At 34.1% G+C, this 17,969-nt stretch overlaps 2 protein-coding genes across 9 annotated transcripts; one reads left to right on the top strand and one right to left on the bottom strand.

Moving 5' to 3' along the window:
* The first annotated feature begins 1,017 nt into the window (after positions 1–1,017).
* LOC129322262 (SUN domain-containing protein 5) lies at positions 1,018–6,604 on the top strand. Of its 7 annotated transcripts, XM_054968466.1 has the most exons (5): positions 1,018–1,073; positions 2,226–2,271; positions 4,660–5,891; positions 5,973–6,058; positions 6,317–6,604. In XM_054968466.1, the coding sequence occupies exons 3-5, from the start codon at positions 4,731–4,733 to the stop codon at positions 6,525–6,527; spliced, it is 1,458 nt and encodes a 485-aa protein (XP_054824441.1). In that variant the 5' UTR covers positions 1,018–1,073; positions 2,226–2,271; positions 4,660–4,730; the 3' UTR covers positions 6,528–6,604. The 7 variants fall into 7 exon arrangements, with proteins under 7 accessions (XP_054824441.1, XP_054824434.1, XP_054824440.1 ...); XM_054968459.1 differs by lacking the exons at positions 1,018–1,073; positions 2,226–2,271 and adding an exon at positions 3,554–3,824; XM_054968465.1 differs by lacking the exons at positions 1,018–1,073; positions 2,226–2,271 and adding an exon at positions 3,554–3,824 and having other exon boundaries at positions 6,322–6,478.
* Positions 6,605–6,855: 251 nt separating this feature from the next.
* On the bottom strand, positions 6,856–14,740 carry LOC129322261 (probable inactive ATP-dependent zinc metalloprotease FTSHI 1, chloroplastic). Of its 2 annotated transcripts, XM_054968457.1 has the most exons (15): positions 13,897–14,737; positions 13,717–13,801; positions 12,907–13,341; positions 12,761–12,814; positions 12,599–12,664; positions 11,934–12,029; positions 11,726–11,854; positions 10,409–10,461; positions 9,628–9,823; positions 9,253–9,367; positions 8,905–9,179; positions 8,172–8,255; positions 7,975–8,087; positions 7,631–7,880; positions 6,856–7,435 (listed from the first exon to the last, which is right to left on the bottom strand). In XM_054968457.1, exons 1-15 carry the CDS (start codon positions 14,589–14,591, stop codon positions 7,250–7,252), a joined length of 2,832 nt encoding a protein of 943 aa, XP_054824432.1. In that variant the 5' UTR covers positions 14,592–14,737; the 3' UTR covers positions 6,856–7,249. The 2 variants fall into 2 exon arrangements, with proteins under 2 accessions (XP_054824432.1, XP_054824433.1); XM_054968458.1 differs by lacking the exon at positions 6,856–7,435 and having other exon boundaries at positions 7,634–7,880; positions 7,991–8,087; positions 13,897–14,740.
* Between the last annotated feature and the right edge of the window lie 3,229 nt (positions 14,741–17,969).

Below are 17,969 nucleotides of genomic sequence, written 5' to 3'. Positions count from 1 at the left end.
ATTGAATTGAAATTGAAAATATAAAGAAAAACTTGCAAAACCATATTTATCGTATGTTTTTTATCAGGAGCCTCGCACGTATTTTTTTACTCTTGGCCCCACATTTTCACCTTCTACCAGTTTTTAGAAATATCAACAAAAAAAGAAAAAAAATCAAAAGCGCATCTAAGAATTCTTTTAAAGAAAAAATTTCATCAAAATGGTTTAAGGAAAAACAAAAGCCCGATAAAATAGTTATTAATATTTAAAATTATAAAATATTTTTAATTGAATCTCACACTTTAATAAAATAGTTATTGATATTTAAACTAACTTTTTTTAATATTTATTTTTATTTAATAAAGTATTTTACTCTAAAATAAATATAAAGTGATTTATTTAATAGGAACATTTTTTAAAAGAAAAAAAGTAAAAATTACATCTTGAAAAATAAAAAATACATTACATTTTTAACATTAAATTCCTAAAAAAATATCTTATATTTTTTAATAGAAAGAGTATCTGCATAAAAGAGTGCCTAAAAAAGTAGGTCAATCAACATGAAAGTAACTGATTTTATTTATTGTATATCAATAGTAAATTTTTGACTATGTTTACTGTAACATCCCAATTTAAATTTTAATAGTTAATTTTTGATAAATAGAAATTTTTAAAAAAATATTTAGAGGTAAGCAAATTAGTAGGAGATGATTATTAAATCTAACTTAGGATATAATTCTAAATTAAAAAAAATAAAATAAAAAATAAAAAATAATTAAAAAAATAAAAAAATATTATTATTAAAATATTATTATTAGTATTATTATAAAAAAAAGTATGAGAAAGAAGGAAAGAAAGAAGAGAACAAGACGGCTTTCGGTGCTCTCCCCCGGTGCAATGATTATATTTATATAATAATAATAAAAAAAAGAAGAGAGAGGAAATAATTAAAAAAATGTGGGACCCACAGTATTTTTTTTTTAAAAACCCATCCCTTCTTCTTCGTTTCTTCATTTCTCCTTCCTTTTTCATTTCTCTTCGTGCTCAAATAGAGGGGGCGACGGTGCGCAATTTCGCCGGTGCTGGTTTTTAAGGTAAGAGTTTTTAATAGGATATTTAGGGTGTGATTTTAAGCTTTTTAAGACTAAGTAAGTGTTCTAAAATTTTTTCTTAATCATCCTTCTTCTTTGGTTTCTGATTTTGTAGTGGTAGAAAATTTAAGATCTGGAAGAGGGATGAATTTATGTTGAATAAATATGATTTTTGAGGTTGTTAGTAGTATAATAAATATTCTAGAGTATAAATTTATTGGTGATCTTTGAATTTGTGGCTTATGGATCAAATTCTAAACTAGATCTGAAAATATATGTTGATTTATTGAGGTTTAGATGATTATTTGGGATGAGAAATGAATTATTATGGCTATAGGATTATGATTCTAAGCTAGAGACTTAATTTTTAATTTTTGGGTATTTTAGGTACGAATTTATGAAATAAAAAGAAAATTTTGATAATAAAAATTAGTTTAGAAGTTGATTTTTAGATTATTAATGTTTATTGATAATTAAAAGAGGAGTTAAAAATTTTATTTAATAGTATTGACTCTAGATTTGTATTAAGACTGAGATTAGGAATTATGTTATATTTTTAATTCTATTATTAGAATTATTTTATTAGTTTCAAAAATTGAAACTAATATTTATAAATAATATGTTATTTGTAAATTGTATTACTGGTGAAGATTGTGGTGAGAGAGAAATTTTAAGGAATAATTTATTGAAAAAGCCACAAGGTAACCATGCTTTTAATTTGTGATTAGTGTTACTTCATGTTAATTGGGTGATTATTGAGAAAATTATGAATTTTTGTAATATTGTATAATTGTGCAATATTATTATGAATTTGTTTAATTATTGTGGGAGGTGTTGGGAGACTTGCTATTATTGTTGTATTTATGTGCCACGTGGTACGCCCCTATTAGAGCTCAATAGGTGGCTTGTAAGGGCTCGGGCTAATCTACCTTTGGCCGGGTAATTTAGCACCGAGTGAGGGCTACGGCTCGAGGTTAATGGAGGGATATAAGGATGGTTGTTTGTGTATATTGTAATATTTCTTATATTTGTTGGAATTATATTATTTTTAATTCTCACTTAGTAAGCACACACTTAACTGTTTGTATACACTATCATAAATTGGCTTTGGTTATTGGGACTTTTGAGTCTCATTATGTGGTTAACAATTTTCAGGAGAAGAGCCACGAGTGACACGTGGAGGAGTCCCAGAGTCTTAGTGGTATAGATCCACTGTCTCTTTTGGGTATTTAATTTATGATTTATAATGTGTTATATTGTCAATATTAGGACTTTTTTTTGTTTATTGTCAATTATATGAATATATAAATGTAATCATGCCTTTCAAACTATTTCTATTTTTGGTACAATTTGGATGACTGTAATTTTAATATTTGGTTTACTTTGGATTGGTTAACATGGCATGATTATAAGGCCAAATAACTGGCTTGTATTGAAAATTTATTAAATTGCTTATTTTACTTGTTGAGAGTATAAGGATGGACAAATGTGATTTAGTTTACTTGTTGGGAGTATAAGGATGGACAAATGTGATTTAGCCTAATGGCATGTGGGAGGTAAAAATTTATCTGAAATGTTATAGTGTGTGAGTTGAAGCCAATTATAAAATATTTTATAATTGGAATTATTAATATAAAAATGTATTGGGTGGCTGTAACCCAACTATGGTTGAGTTAAATTATTAAAAAAAAAAATTTGGTGTGTTACATTTACAAAGAATTAAGATAAGATTGTTAACTTTTATCAACTAAAGTTGATGTAAGTGGTAAAAATTTATGTCATTTAAGTAAACAGTTAGTGGGTTTAAATCTAGCCCTGTCAGCGGAGCCTACTAATTATATTTACCCAAAAAAATTATTAACTTCTTATTTAAATTGTAAAGTCAAACATGCCATCCAATTGAAGCAATTGAATGTGTGAATATTTTTGAAAATATCTCATTAATGTTTAATCAATTTTTATAAGGTGTTTTACATTGAGGAACGAAAAATTCTTATATGGACCTGATGCACCACATTATTCATGGTGCATCCAATAAACATATGACATTTGGATATCATTAGATATAAATTAATTTTGACATTAATGATAATAAATAAAAAAATGCAAGAAATTAGATAAATATTTTATTATAAAAATAAATTCATTAAAATTAATGACATATGAGATTATATTTAATTGAATTAGTATAATTTTATTGGATAGATTATGGATCACCTGATACATCGAATCCGCCAGAGACTTTTTCTTAGGAATGAAAGGAGTATGTAAATTGTAATGGATAAGATAAATTATGTGACAAATAAAAAAAAAAAAAAAACGGTGACGATGGCTATCCATCGTTAGGCATTAAGCAGTTTGTTCATAATCTGAAGACACGCAAATAAAAGTAGTTTGGGGAATGGTGGCAAGGAAAGCGGACGGATGAACGGTTGTTAAGTCGAGGTGAGCCATCTCCATCTCTTTCTAAGGATCGAAGCCTGCAACGTCTAATAACACTGCCTTTAAGCATGATTCGTCTTCTTCTTCTTCTTCTTCACTCTGATGATCTCTAGAATGAATCAAGCATGAAGAGTCAAACTCCTCCTCCTCCTCCTCCTCCTCAGACACACAGCTTCTTGGTATTCAAATGTCCCCATCACAAGGACGACAACATGAGGAGCTTTTATGAGCTCTCTTTGTCCTTGCTCTTATCCCTTTGGTGCTTCCTTTTTCTCTTCTACTCTAAGCCTGGCCTTGGTCATGCAAATGGAGGTGTGTGTGTGGGTGTATCACTTCCCATTTTCCTTCAATGCTCCATCTCATTGCCTTCATTTCTTTTCTAATCTTATCTTTCTATTTCGCCGTAATCCTAGCAAGAGAAATAAACCTACATTGAATGGAATTCTCCTCATTAGAAACCCCTCGCTTCTTCTTCTGTGATGATGATATATCTTGATTTTAATCACCGACCAAGTAATTGTTAAAAATACGCGTCAATAAAATTTTTACAGAATTTCGTATAGAATATTGTAGTAATGCTTGGAGTTTGATCTGGCTTGCTCACCAAGCGCATGAGAATGATATAGACATTAGAATTTTAAATGACCCGGCTCTTACGTGTAGACACCTCCTGTCTTATGATCTTAGTAGTTCTCTTTTAGTTTGCACGGCTTTGCCGTGGTCTTCTAATTAAGAAAAATACAGAAATAGAACTTGATATATTGTAATGGGAGGAAAACATATAGCTTACTCGAAACCAAAAACCAAGATTCACAGGACTTGCTTTGGCTAGGAAAAGTTATTTAGAGAAAGGTGATCTTTACGGGGTTTGGCTTTCGATTGTCTGGGTGCTTGATTAGTTTTTACTGTCTTCTACCTCGGGTGCAGAATTGCAGTCTGTTGGATTCTTATTGATATGGATTGTCAACTATCGAGCACAGATATGCAAATAATGATCAAACTGATAATGATGATATGTAGATTAAGTGATTCATATCCTTCCTTGTGCCATGTGTACCTTGTCCAGTCTTGTCCCTCACAAATGTTCAGATAAGCAACCTTGCATATTCCTTTGTTACTAATCGAAGCTATATTTACAAAAATGCAGCTCTGTTTGAGTTTAATGGGTCATCTAGCTGCGACAAATCCAGACATGCAAATCAGAAACCTGCGAAACCCATGTACTCACTTCCTGAAACAACTACGTTAGAGCAAGTATTTCGGAAAGTTTTAGGTAATTCTGCTTTGGTTTGTAATATACGGCCACAAGAAGACATTAAACTTAGGTCAGAACAGGCTTCTGATGTGAATCCACCACCATATCTGGACAATGATGAATTCCGAAACGCAACAGAACAGGGAGAAGGCAGTGCCATGAAATCCAAGCTTCTTAACAACACTCGGCGCTTTGAACCTGATGAATCAGAGTTCAACTTTGCCTCTGAGTCTAAAGGGGCAAAGGTGGTGGCTCATAATAAGGAGGCAAAGGGTGCAAGTAATATACTAGGGAAGGATCATGACAAGTACCTGAGAAATCCTTGTTCTGTGACAGGAAAGTATGTTGTGATTGAGCTTGCAGAAGAGACTCTGGTTGATTCTGTGAAAATTGCAAACTTTGAGCATTACTCTTCCAATTTCAAGGAATTTGAACTGCATGGAAGTTTGAGCTATCCAAGTGAATCATGGGACTTGCTGGGAAACTTTGTTGCAGCTAACGTGAAGCAGGCCCAGGTATTCACATTGCCTGAACCCAAATGGGTGAGGTATTTAAACTTGAGCTTGCTTAGTCATTATGGTTCAGAGTTTTACTGTACACTGAGTCACGTGGAAGTTTATGGGATTAATGCAATAGAGAGGATGCTTGAAGATCTAATAGTAGCCACAGGGGCGTCTGTTCATAATAAGTTGCCAGAGCATAATTCTAGCGACATCCCTTCCTTGAAGCCAGAAGGTCGTCAAATTGACAGAAAAGGGAAAGAAATTGAAAGTGAGAAAGATGGAGCGGCTGCTGAGACCTTAAGCAATGTCACTCAAAAGCTTGAGGAAGGAGCAATAAAAAATCAGACCACTCTGAACAAGATTCCTCATCTTCCTGATCCTGTAATAGAATTCAAACAGCTAAATGGTAGGGTCGCTGGTGACATTGTTCTCAAGATTTTGATGCAAAAGGTGAAGTCAATGGAGCTCAACTTATCAGGGTTAGAGGAGTTCGTCAAAGAATTGAATAGGATGCAGAGCGAGGCAATACCAGATCTCGAGAAAGAGTTGTCCAGATTATCAGAAACCATAGAGCAAAGCAAATCAGAGATCAAAGATCTCTGGCAGCGAATCACAAACATGGTACCCTCTCCTTACTTTGTTTCCCTTTTAATTTACGCACGTGTTCACATGATTTCATAATTTTTCTCTTCTGCTTTCTAGGAAAAAGGAGTATCTGAAGTTGAGTCATGGAAAGATCCTATCTTGTCTCAGGTCAATGCATTGGTTAGAGAAAATAGCATGCTAAGGTTTGGATGTTGCTTTCCGCTATCACTACTTGATAGAAGAATCTTATGCAATGTTTGGTAAGTAGAGAAGTATTTTTAAAAAGAAAATGGTAAGTGCACTTATTTCATTTTTGTTAGATACATATTCCATTTTCTTTTAAAAAAAAACACTTTTCTATATACCAAACATGCACTGAATCCTTTGCCTTTATGAAATTCATTTTTATCTATTGTCTTGCGGGGCTTAATACGCCTCTCATATATGCTTCCCCTTTTCAGAACAGATGTTCAAAAAATTGGAAGTAATCAAGCAAATCTGGAAACTAAAGAGCTTGCCGTGCTAGTAGTGAGCCTCCTATTTGTGTGCCTTGCAATTTTCAAGATAGTTTTGGTAGGAGCATATAGTTACGGTAAGGAATGCCAGACGAGTAGAGGTTGGGTTACGTTACTTGTTTGTTGCAGTGTAACCTTAATCATTATCTTGCTCTAAAGCTAGTCAGTCGTTGCCCTTGTAGTAATAGCTTCTGTAATCACACATTCTATCCCAAAGCGTTGCATTGATATCAAGATAGCAGAATTGTTTGGCGCTGTTGTTTCAATACAAATTTATTACTTGGTGACAAAATAGTCCAAAAGGATTGGATATCACACGAAAACTGACTCTGCCCAACATTTTGGTCGCTGCCTGTTGGTACAATATGATGCATAAGTATGAAAATCAAATTTAATTTAGCTAGATCGCCCCTTTTCTGGAATGTGACCTGACACACTTCAACAAAGTTAAAATGAAGGCTCTAAATAAAGATGACGTCGCCGAATATTGGGAAGTCAGCAAAGTTCTTGAGCAAAATTTGCAGTAAAAGGTTCAAGGTGAATGATTCTGTCAAAAAGACAAAACAGGCTCCCTCAGCAGGATATGGAATCAACCTGATTGAATTGGCAATGAACCTTGACTTGATAGATAGAACATCGCTTCTCCGTTTTCCCTCATGGTATCCATTTAATTTACTTGAAGTCTTCAATTGTTCTAATTTTAATATTTAAGAGAAAGGGGGGTATGAATATGAATAACGCGTAACAAAGCAAAATTTTAAGCAACACTTTACACGTATCCATGGAAGACTCACGCCCAAGATGAGAAAGCGGCGACAGCTGAACTTCCGATTGACGAGAAGGAAACAAAACCTTCGTTTCCAGGGAGATTTTGAGAAGTCACATGATTTCTTCCTTTGATTGAGTTTGTAATGCATACTCCAAATCACGCGTTGGTTCTTTGAAGAAAGGGAGGCTCCCAGGATCTTCCTCTTCCAAAATAAGGTTTAAAGGAGTTTCTGGAGGATATTTGCTCAAAATAAAGTCTATTTCCTCACCACTGATCTCCTTCCGATTGAGTAGAACCTGCAGTGCCAACCCACAACCAGTCTAAGTAATCAATAGCTGCTTATTCAACAAACAAACAAGGAGCACCCGGATTAATTTGATATGTTCACAATAGTCGTATTAAGTTATTGCAACTTCTACAAATATGCTCAAAACTTAAATACTTATATCACTTGTAAAGCTTTTGCATATTAGGTGAGAGATATCAATTACCTTTATAGCTTTGAGTAAAGCTGCATGGTGCCCTCTCAGAAGAGACACCGTCCTTCCATACATGTCACGTATCAACTCTTCTGTCCTCCTTGCAACTTGATCATCCAACTTGAAATTCAGTGGGGGTTCAATCAAGTTATAGTCATCGTAAAGTGAACCTTCAAAATCCAGCCTTGGCCCAATAAATTTAACTTTCTTCCTCCAAGGCGGAGGTTCTCCATGTATAACCATTGGATTCTCCAAATTCCATCTATGAGTAGTAGTAAACAAAGAAATGAATCAATATTAGAAAGAAGAGAAAATAGAAAAAGGAAATTTACTATACAGGCAACTATGAGGCCAACATGGTTAATATTTTACGGGCAAGCCAGGATGCATCTGCAAGGTAGTCAACTGAGGCAATTGATGTATCACGTCCATATATGACCTCCTCAGCAGCTCTCCCTCCAAGTAAAACCTGTATGCCAAAGACAGAAACTCAAATAGATATTAAATAATAATGATGAAAAAAATCACAAGTACATCCACTCAGAGTCTCTACCTGAAGGCGATGCAATAATTGAGGTTGACGCTCAAATGTGTATGATTCGTCATCAAGTCGATGGAATACCAATTGAGAAAGTGTCTGCCAGTCCATTAAGCACATGTTCAGTAGAAACTCCCCACCCAAAAAAAAAAAAAAAAAAACCACCAACACTAACCAAAATTTTCGGCCCAATCAATCTCAGGGAAAGCCAAAACAATATTTAAGTGAAAACACATCAACCATGCACTAAATTGTAAAGCACATATAACAGTTGGGAGCCCCATTTGTATTCATCAAGTAGCCTTAACTAGCAGAAATAAAAGACGCGTTAACCCAGAATTAAAAATGGAAATAATCCTCCAGATGGAATTTTCTTGCTCTTCAGATCTCTCTAGCACTTCATTCTGCATTGGCACTTCAATTATAATCACTTTCAATGTCACTTATATTAGCAGTAAGTCCCTGTGAAATAGAATTAAATAAGAAATTAATTATTTACTCCAGATTTTTAGGGATTTAATTAGATGAGATTGTGGGGGTAAATAATTGTCTTTATTCTGTTATTAGTTCTTTTATTATTTCCCTGTACAGTCAAAGTGTAACGTGTATATATCTCCCTATCAGTGGAATAGAATCTGTACTCCTGATCCAAATTACTTCAGTCCCACATAAAGAACAACAAAGATTGACAAAAGTATTTCCAGAAGATTGAAGCGGATAATAATGATAAGGGAAACTGAACATGGACCTGACCACGTGGGACTATGGAAATGCGATCACAGCATTCAACTTTTGCATTCTCATAGTGCCTTAGCAGATGAGAAGTTAACGCCACTCCCACTTCAGTTGTTGCTCTACGACACTGCCCTTGGTAACCTAACTCTATTCCTACCCGTTTGGGTCCTACTGTAAGCCTGTCAACTGCATCATCCATGTCTGACTGAAGAATTGAGTCATGGCCTTTCCTGACTGCCACAAGAGCAGCCTCTTGGACCAGCTGAGACAATCTTGCTCCAGTCCATCCTAAGAATTAAAATACATGGATTCAGTTATTTAAAAGTTACAAACTCAATTAAAAACTTAAGCAAATGCATACCAGGAAGATTCTGTGCACAGCTGGATAAATCAACAGAATCTGACATTTTTACTTTGCTAGCATGAATTTTCAAAATCTCTAGTCTCCCTTTTGCATTTGGAGGACGTATCCTGATCTACAGAAGAAAATTTTAAGGGCAACTGAAAGCATATTCCAGTTGGTGAGAACTACATAAAACGTCAAACATAACCAAGCAAACAGATGACGGTGGTGCACAGATAAGTTAGACAAGTTAATGATTGCATCAGCGTATAAAGAGGGCAGATTAATAGGAAAACCAAATGTGAGATTTTAGTCCATTCTCCCTCCATTTCCCATTATCTTAAATGGCAGCATGCAATAGACCTGTTCCAATTAAAAAGAAGAAACAAACACCTTGCGATCAAAGCGACCTGGCCGAAGAAGTGCAGGATCCAGCAAATCCCTACGATTTGTGGCAGCTAGAAATATGACACCTTTCCCCGTATCAAAACCATCAAGTTCTATCAACAGTTGGTTCAGGGTAGTTTCCCTCTCCTGGGTGGCTGCATTATATAGGTGATCTGTGGAATCCTTGAAGATTCCTTGACGCCTGATCATGCATAGTTAAAAATCAGGCAAGGTAGTTATCAGTTAATCAGGACATTCAGGAGCACCAGACATAAACCAAGCAATATCACTAGCTTGTCAGTCATTTTAATATTCTTGGTCCATTGAAATCCCATGATGCAAGAGCTGGAAAAAACGTAATCTTTTATGCTCAAACAACACAAACTTAGTAAACTTGAAATTACAGGTCATTCCACAAATCTAACATGGCATCCCCCATCCTCTTGTTTCTCAAAGAACTGAGTGATCAAGCGATAAACACAGTGAAATAACAAGATTGCATCAACCAATTCACTTACAATGCAAGCAATACAGTGGGCCCTTAGAATGACCCTGTACAAATGACGTTCAGTTTTATCAATTACTTCCAGTGACAAGGGGGTTGATCAAAAAGTTAGAAGTTCCTCTAAAATTTAGGTTTTCCAAGTAAGAAATTCCTCCGATTCCCAGGTTAAAAAATGTGGACAAATTGTGCGTAAAAATTTTCTGAGCTAGTATGCGGATGCACACAGATAAAATTCATAACTTTCAGAAATGAGTCACAACATAAGCCAAAGTAAGCCCATACCTAGTAGCCAATGCATCAATTTCATCTATGAATATAACGGATGGTTTGTTTACCTGCAAAGAGAAACAAGCCCAACTGAGTTCTAGCTGAAGAATGGTTCACTTAATTATGCAAAATGAAACTCTACAATCCACACCATTTGCAAAAAGTTATATGGAAAAAGAAGCCCCAGATGCAATCATACAGCATGACACACTAAATGCAGACTTAACAAATATCTATCTTTGACATTTTTTCTGCTTGGAGGGAGTGACCAAAAGAAAGATTCATTGACAGAACCCAATCTTAAATTGATATTAAAACCAGCAACAATCTGGCAGAGTGCAAGTCTAACTAGAATTATCAGGCTCAGACATAGACTATCATAAAAATAGCCCATGTCAGATAATTGAACATAGAAAAGAATTCTAAAGGGGGTATTAGTGAATATGATGGGGATGGGGATATTGAAATGCAGGAGAGAAAGACAAAATAAATTTACATGTTGAATTTGATTGAGTTCCTGTGTGCCTCTCGCTCTCATCCCTGTATCTCTCTACACAGTTCACTCTCATCTATATCTCTCTGAGGTATGGATAAACAGTACTTCTTGATCGGTCTTCTTCATAGCTTTAATTTTTCTTTCTTTCATCTTTGTCTAAGGTATTCTTCTTCTTCATTCATCATTTTCTACAGTGTTCGTGGATTCCATTTTTTATCTTATCCTTCAACCTTCTTTTCCAACTTCATCTTTTGCCTTATTTATTATAACCTGATCAGACTGGTCAACCCACTGGGTTAACTGGTTTGCCCAGTTCAACCCTGGGTTGGCCAATTCATCACTGGTTCAAAAGATCCCCAGTTTAAACACATCTCCAGATGGTCACCTGGCCAGTTCACTAGTTGAACCAGTCCTGTCCGAATTTTTATACCATGCTCACAATACCCAATTTCAGCTAAAACCCTCTCTAACCCCTAAATACAATATATATGTCCCACCATCACCCCTTTTCTCTCTCTCCTACACCCATATTTCAGTGATACTCTCGGCCCATTAGCCAATATTCACATGATGATATTACCATCCTAATAAAATAAATGAACAATTTAAGGAGTTGAGAATTGTCATATGAATCTAAGTCCAACAAAATATTGAATAGCAACTACCCAACAATTACAAAGAGTAAAGGATCAAGAGATCAAAACAATAAGCAGAATGCATTGCTTTTAAACTTAATTTAGACATTTAGTGGTAAGTTAAGATTCAAAATCACATGATCATATTAGCAGCAATTCATCTTATTAAAATTATATTCAGAAAATGAGAAGTAAAATCACCTTGGCTCTTTTAAATAAATCCCTAATACGTGCAGAACCAACACCAACTAAAACTTCAACAAATTCTGATCCAGCCATTTGGTAAAATGGAACACCAGCTTCCCCAGCTATAGCCTTGGCAACCAACGTCTGCAAAAACACGAAGAATCTTAAAAATATTACAGACAATACAAATATTGCATTTGGAATGAAAGAAAAGTTAACTGACCTTGCCGCATCCAGGTGGGCCTTCCAGAAGAACACCATGTGGAGGTTTGATTCCCATTTTATCAAATAACTCTGGATTCTTCAAGTATCTCACCAACTTAAAAAAAGCACTAACAACATTTAGAAGCTTGCTTAATTGTAATCGATCATATTTGGTAAGGGATAACTTCTAAGTTGAGACATAAAAACAGACAGCAGGGACACAAACTCAAATTCATTTGGGGGAAAAAAATTTCAAGTTGTAACTAAATATGATAAGCAACTGCAACATATGCAGAAGAGAACATCATCATGTTCTATTCATAAGAGAACATCCCTGAAAATTCACCCTTCTCCAAAAGAAAAGGAACATGACATTATCAACAAAAGTATTTGAAAATTGAGACTTCTTTAACTGAAATACTTCCCAGTATGCTTGACAAAATGAGGAATCTACATAATATGTGAAAAAGTAATTAGAGATGTCAATCACACAATGATATCAAGGATGAAAATTCTTCCAATTAGCACAATTTTTGTCCCTTATTTTATTGTCAAGACGCACAACCATGGCCTTGCACCTATGGTAACACCTTCTATCCTTGTTAGTCCTGTGGATCTGTGTTAGCAAACATGAAAAATGCTTGTTAATTCATAGTGAGATTCAGCAGTGTATAAAAGAATTACCTCTTGAAGTTCCTCTACAGCCTCATCTATTCCTGCCACATCGGCAAACTTAACTCCAGTTGAACCCTGAAAGCAAGTTATACCAAAGCAAGAAAACCAAGTATAATGTTAAAGGATTCTCATATGTCAACAAAATTCATCAATAAGCATTAGTGCACACACATCAACCCGAGCTTCAGCTTTTGATCGTGAGAAATCAATTCCCTGCCAAAGATCCTGTACATTAAGTAAACAACACTTAGATTGCCTGAAAATTTTTTCAACATAATAAAGATAAATTGAATAAGTAAATCAATTTAGTTACTTACCCATTTCCTGAAGTTCTTAGGTCTCCTTGAAAGTGTGAAACGAACAAGAAGTACCATAGTCAAAAGTACAAGCATGATTGGTTTCAACACATCAAGTGTCGATGATATACCACCAAAGGTGTAAAATTCATAGAACTTAGAGTAAATGCCACCATCGCTGAAAAAATCAACAATATTATCCCAAATCCTCTCCGAGATTGCAAAAACAACTCCAAGAAAAAGCTTGAGAAATGGCTTGACTATAGGCCATACAACATAGACAGATGTCACGAATACAAAGCTTGTAATAGCAAACACTGCTGATGCAAGAAAACCACCAACTATGAGTGCTGCAGTACCCACTGCTACTGTGACCACTGCAAGCTCAGCCACCATTCGACTAGATATGGAAGATGCAACTGGATGAGGGTACTCAGGCAATTTTCCCACCCTATACTGCAACAACACAATCTCAATCAGAATGATATCAATATGATCATTTCCACTCAAAGGTCCTCATAACAACGTAATAGTACATTAGTATGTCTATGCCAGTGACCACCCATGCAGTATGATGTATGCTGCATCCCTCGAACACTCTTGACCACGCTGAAAGAATAGAACAACGACAATGACCAGCTAAGAGAGTATACATAATAGCTCATTCAACACCGCTGAGACCACAAAGTTCCCCTCTCACCCTCGCCCCTCGAATAACAAGAAGAGAAAGAAAACTGTGCAACGCAAATTCTTTTATCCTTGACGAACTAAGACTTTATTTGCAAAAAGTCAAATAACTATTCGAGTTCGACGGAGTTAATGATTTCTAACCGTTGTATGCTTCTCTATCTCATATCGGGGTCCAGCGTACGCCTCCAAAATTACTTGCGCTTCATCGTTATCAAGCCTGAGAGCCCTACACAATTTAATAAACTATCAATATACTGCAGAATATCAGCTGCATATGTGTCCCGTTGATCAAAAATCCAAATATTAGTCTAGAAGTTTTACCATTTGGTTCTGTGCAAGCTCTTGTCACCGGGAATCTCTTTCAAATCTACGATAAAATCCCGACAACCATTACCGTAAAACAAACTTGTATCCTCCTTCGAAGTCAGTAACTTGATTTTATCGCTATTCATATACTTCTGGAACTCCTCAATGCTCATTTTCGGTGATGACTGTATATTCTGGTCGAACTCTTCCTCTTCTGATAGCTTGGCTCCAAAAATTTGCTCTGGAACATAGAGTTTCCCTTTATACTCCCTAAATAAGTCTTTCAAGTAAACAGAATCCCTCCCCGACAAAACCTGGTTTTGGACCTCACTGGCTTCTTTCTCCACCTGGGTCTTCAAGTTCAACCTCTTGGCCAAAATTTCCAAAAATCCCATATTCAACTTTTTACTCAATATTTCTTTTTCTCTTGAGGTATAAAATTTGTCACCAATGAGATACTTGGATTCCACTTGGCTTGGATTCTCCTTCAAAACCCTGCTCACAAAATCTTCCCCACTGGTGTCGCTATGCTGACCGGCTGGTGAAGAGGACATCGAATTGCACAAAACTCTGAACGACCGGCGGAGGAAAAACACTTGAGCCCGAGCATTTCCATTGAAATTCAATATTTTGGATGTTCCAAAACGGTGTTTGGAGAAGGACCTGGAAATGTGAAGCTGGGGCGGCGATAGAATGTCAATAGCAGCCATTGTTTTGGCAGATTCATTCACTAGAAAGCAGGGTTTATCACGTTATGTGCACTGTGCAGAGCTTTCATTCTTTTTCTTTTGAACGTCGGAGCTCTAACTACCGAGTTGAGCGGAAAGGCAAGAGAGGATGAGGTGAAGAACAAAAGGCATTTTTTTTTTAGGCTAGTTTTAATTTCTGCATTCGATAAGCCCAGCTTCAAAATAATAATGAATCTAAAAATCTGAAAAATAGTAAAATATAAAATTCATGAAATTAAAATTTTTAAAAAATAATAAACTTATATTATTAATATAAGATTTATAAAAAGAACGTTTGCTTGGTTAATTATAAAACTGATACATGGCATGCACTAACTCTTATTTTGTGCACAGGCTCACCTTTCATTTTTAAATTTATAAATATTTCCATTCACTTTGTAAAATAATAATTATATGTTAAATAAATTTTTTTAACAAGTTCACGTGTTAAATATGAATACATCGTCCAATAAGAATCTAATCACAATCCTATTAATATAAGTAATATTAATTATCAACAATAATTTCTCTTTTAATTAAAAGATAGGCACTAACACTTCTCGTTAAAATTGAAGACACCTTTTACTTATATAGAAACTAACATGCTACTAGGTTATAAAATCATTTTCCATTAACCACAATCTTAGTACATGCGTTTCAAGTTTTTTTTTTTACCAATATACTATATAATATAAAAGAAAATACCAAAATGCTATATTATGGGAATTATTTTTCAAAATGCTACATCTAAAATCGTTGAGGGGGAGAATGATTTTTTAAAATTTATCAAACCAATAACGATTTTTTCAATACATCATTTCTCTTTCTCTAAAACTTGCTCTTGACATAAACGATTTATCAACTTCATTTGCCCTGTCCCATCATATAATTTGTGCAATGATTTAATAATCATTTAAATAAAAATAATGAATAAATAATTGTTAGTAATATGATTAAAGAATTATTATGAGGTGTATTAAAGTAAAAATTATTAATAATAAATAAATAATTATTAGTTGGTGTCGTTGCATATCCCTCTCTTCTTGAAATTTAAGTGTTTTATTTATCTGAGTAGCCAGCATATTTAAATTAAACCAAGGTGATTCGATTAAAGAAATCGGCCATCGAAAGGTGGTATATGTTTCATTTGATGGTCTGCCATGTTTAAAAGTGAAAGTGTTGTATTCAATAGAAAATAATGCAAGATCATCAAGTAAAGACATGAACAATCCAAATTGAGTAAGAGTTGTTGAGTTAAAAAAGGAAGATGATGATGAGAGTAGAATGTAATGAGACTCAATTGAGTGGAATCGGGACAAGTGAAAGGGGGTGAAGATAATGTTGAGGCTAATATGTAATGAGATTGATTAAAATTTTGAAGCTCTTATTTTGCTACATTTTCATTTTTAATTGATGATAAGGTAGACAAGTAGCTACCAAGTCGCTTGCTCAATTTATCTTGAGAATTTTGTGAACGAAGCAACTCAATTCTTAGTGGAACAGGTTGAGGATCTCTATTAAATCGTTGTTCTCTCATTACAAGTGAGATGTTGCGTTAATCTTGAGCAACCCTATCTTAATAATCAATGCAATGAGAGCATTCTAAATGAGAATTAATTGTTAGCCTGTATAACTCCCCTGCTATGTCAATCTAAAATATATTATAACCCTTTTTTTAAAGAAAAGGGATGGTATAAATGAGAGAATGTGAAAAACTTACCGCATACCCAATATCACTACTAATACGTTTGATCCATTATCGAATATGTTTCCAATACCATTACATATATTCAAATATTCTATCAAACTCATATAATGCTGGATGAGCTTTAACAATAATAAGTGGCCATCTATCCCATGCTTGAATGAATATGGATTTTTTTTTAGTCCAATTTATAGTTGTTCATCCCCATAATTGAATTGTGTGGTAATTTTTCAAATGAATAGGCATGGAAGGAATTAGTTGCTAACAACCAAATTATCTTAGTACACAATTAGGGTGATGCCATTCTGTAACATGAAAACAAATCAGGGAACTAATGCAAGTTAAATCTCGAGTGTTGCCAAACAATAATATGGAATCAATTGGCATACTTTAAGAGATTCATATGGCCGCAAAATTATCTCATCATCAACCATTTTATCATGAGTCATAGTTGACTCAACATTAACATGCAACAAGAAAGCAATTGCAACCTCATTATGTTCATTGTTGGCATTATAGTCATTGGCAATACTATCATTCCCATCACCAACATTTAAATGAGAATTATATTCATCCTCATCCTTAGATTCATCCATGATGTCTTCCATTAAAGAAAGAGAACACAATGGCCCATTATTGCCAATATCCAGGGGAGGCTTAAATAGGTGGGAATTTACTGTGTGATCACTAAAGATGGATAATTGTTCTACAATGTTCGCTTGATTGTTACTTGTTGGAAGAGTATTTCTAACATAATTATCCATTGGTTGTGATTCAATATGACCATTAACTTTTAACTCACATATGTCCGCATACAACTCTGTACCTATCAATTGAGTTGAAAATTGATAGCTCACTTGCTACATTTGTTGTGTATCTGAATCATCCTCCAAATTGCATACTTGTTACTGTGGTGGATTTATGCATATGGGATATTTATATATTAGATTTGTCACTAATTTATTAGAAGGAAGTCATAGCTTTTGTCCAATAAGTTGTTTTAGTCTATCTAAGGTTATATTTGGGTTAACTTTCATTACTTTCATAGTATCTTAATCAAATATTACATCAGTTAGGCATGAAAAATCTGTCCATTTGCAAATATAGCCACGAACTCTTTTCTATGATCAATTCTACTTTCTAAATATTACATTTTACAATTAACACCCTAGTAAAATTAAATTATAAAAATAAATTAACTTAACTAATTTTTTCAATATTTATAAATTAATTATCTAACTTTTATATTTAAGACCAAATGAAGTATTACTTACATGTAATAATTTTTTTATGTGTATTTAATCTTTTTATTAATAAATTAATTATAATTATTCTCAGTGGTGAAACCATATTTTCCTTAAGAAAGATCAAGTTCAGCTACTCAATGTTATTAGAGCCCTTTAAATTTTTTTTGACTCATAATTTTTTTGATACAATTCACAACCCTGCAACTTTTGACTCGTGTGTGTGTGTGTGATCTCTCTCCCTAAAATATAAGGATTTGCTATGTTTGTAACATTCACATTTTTTTACATATCAATTATTATAAAAAAATTGAGAATTTATATAAATTAAATTTTTTAATATGTCAAATATATATTTTTTCTTTATTATTTATTTGATAAGTTTTTCCTATACTATTTATATTTTTTATG

Source organism: Prosopis cineraria, unplaced genomic scaffold (assembly GCF_029017545.1).
Source record: "Prosopis cineraria cultivar Desert tree isolate PC_DT_omini unplaced genomic scaffold, ASM2901754v1 PC10, whole genome shotgun sequence".
Lineage (NCBI taxonomy): Eukaryota > Viridiplantae > Streptophyta > Magnoliopsida > Fabales > Fabaceae > Prosopis > Prosopis cineraria.
Note: the sequence above shows the minus strand (reverse complement) of the source record. Positions and strands in the feature narration are given on the sequence as shown.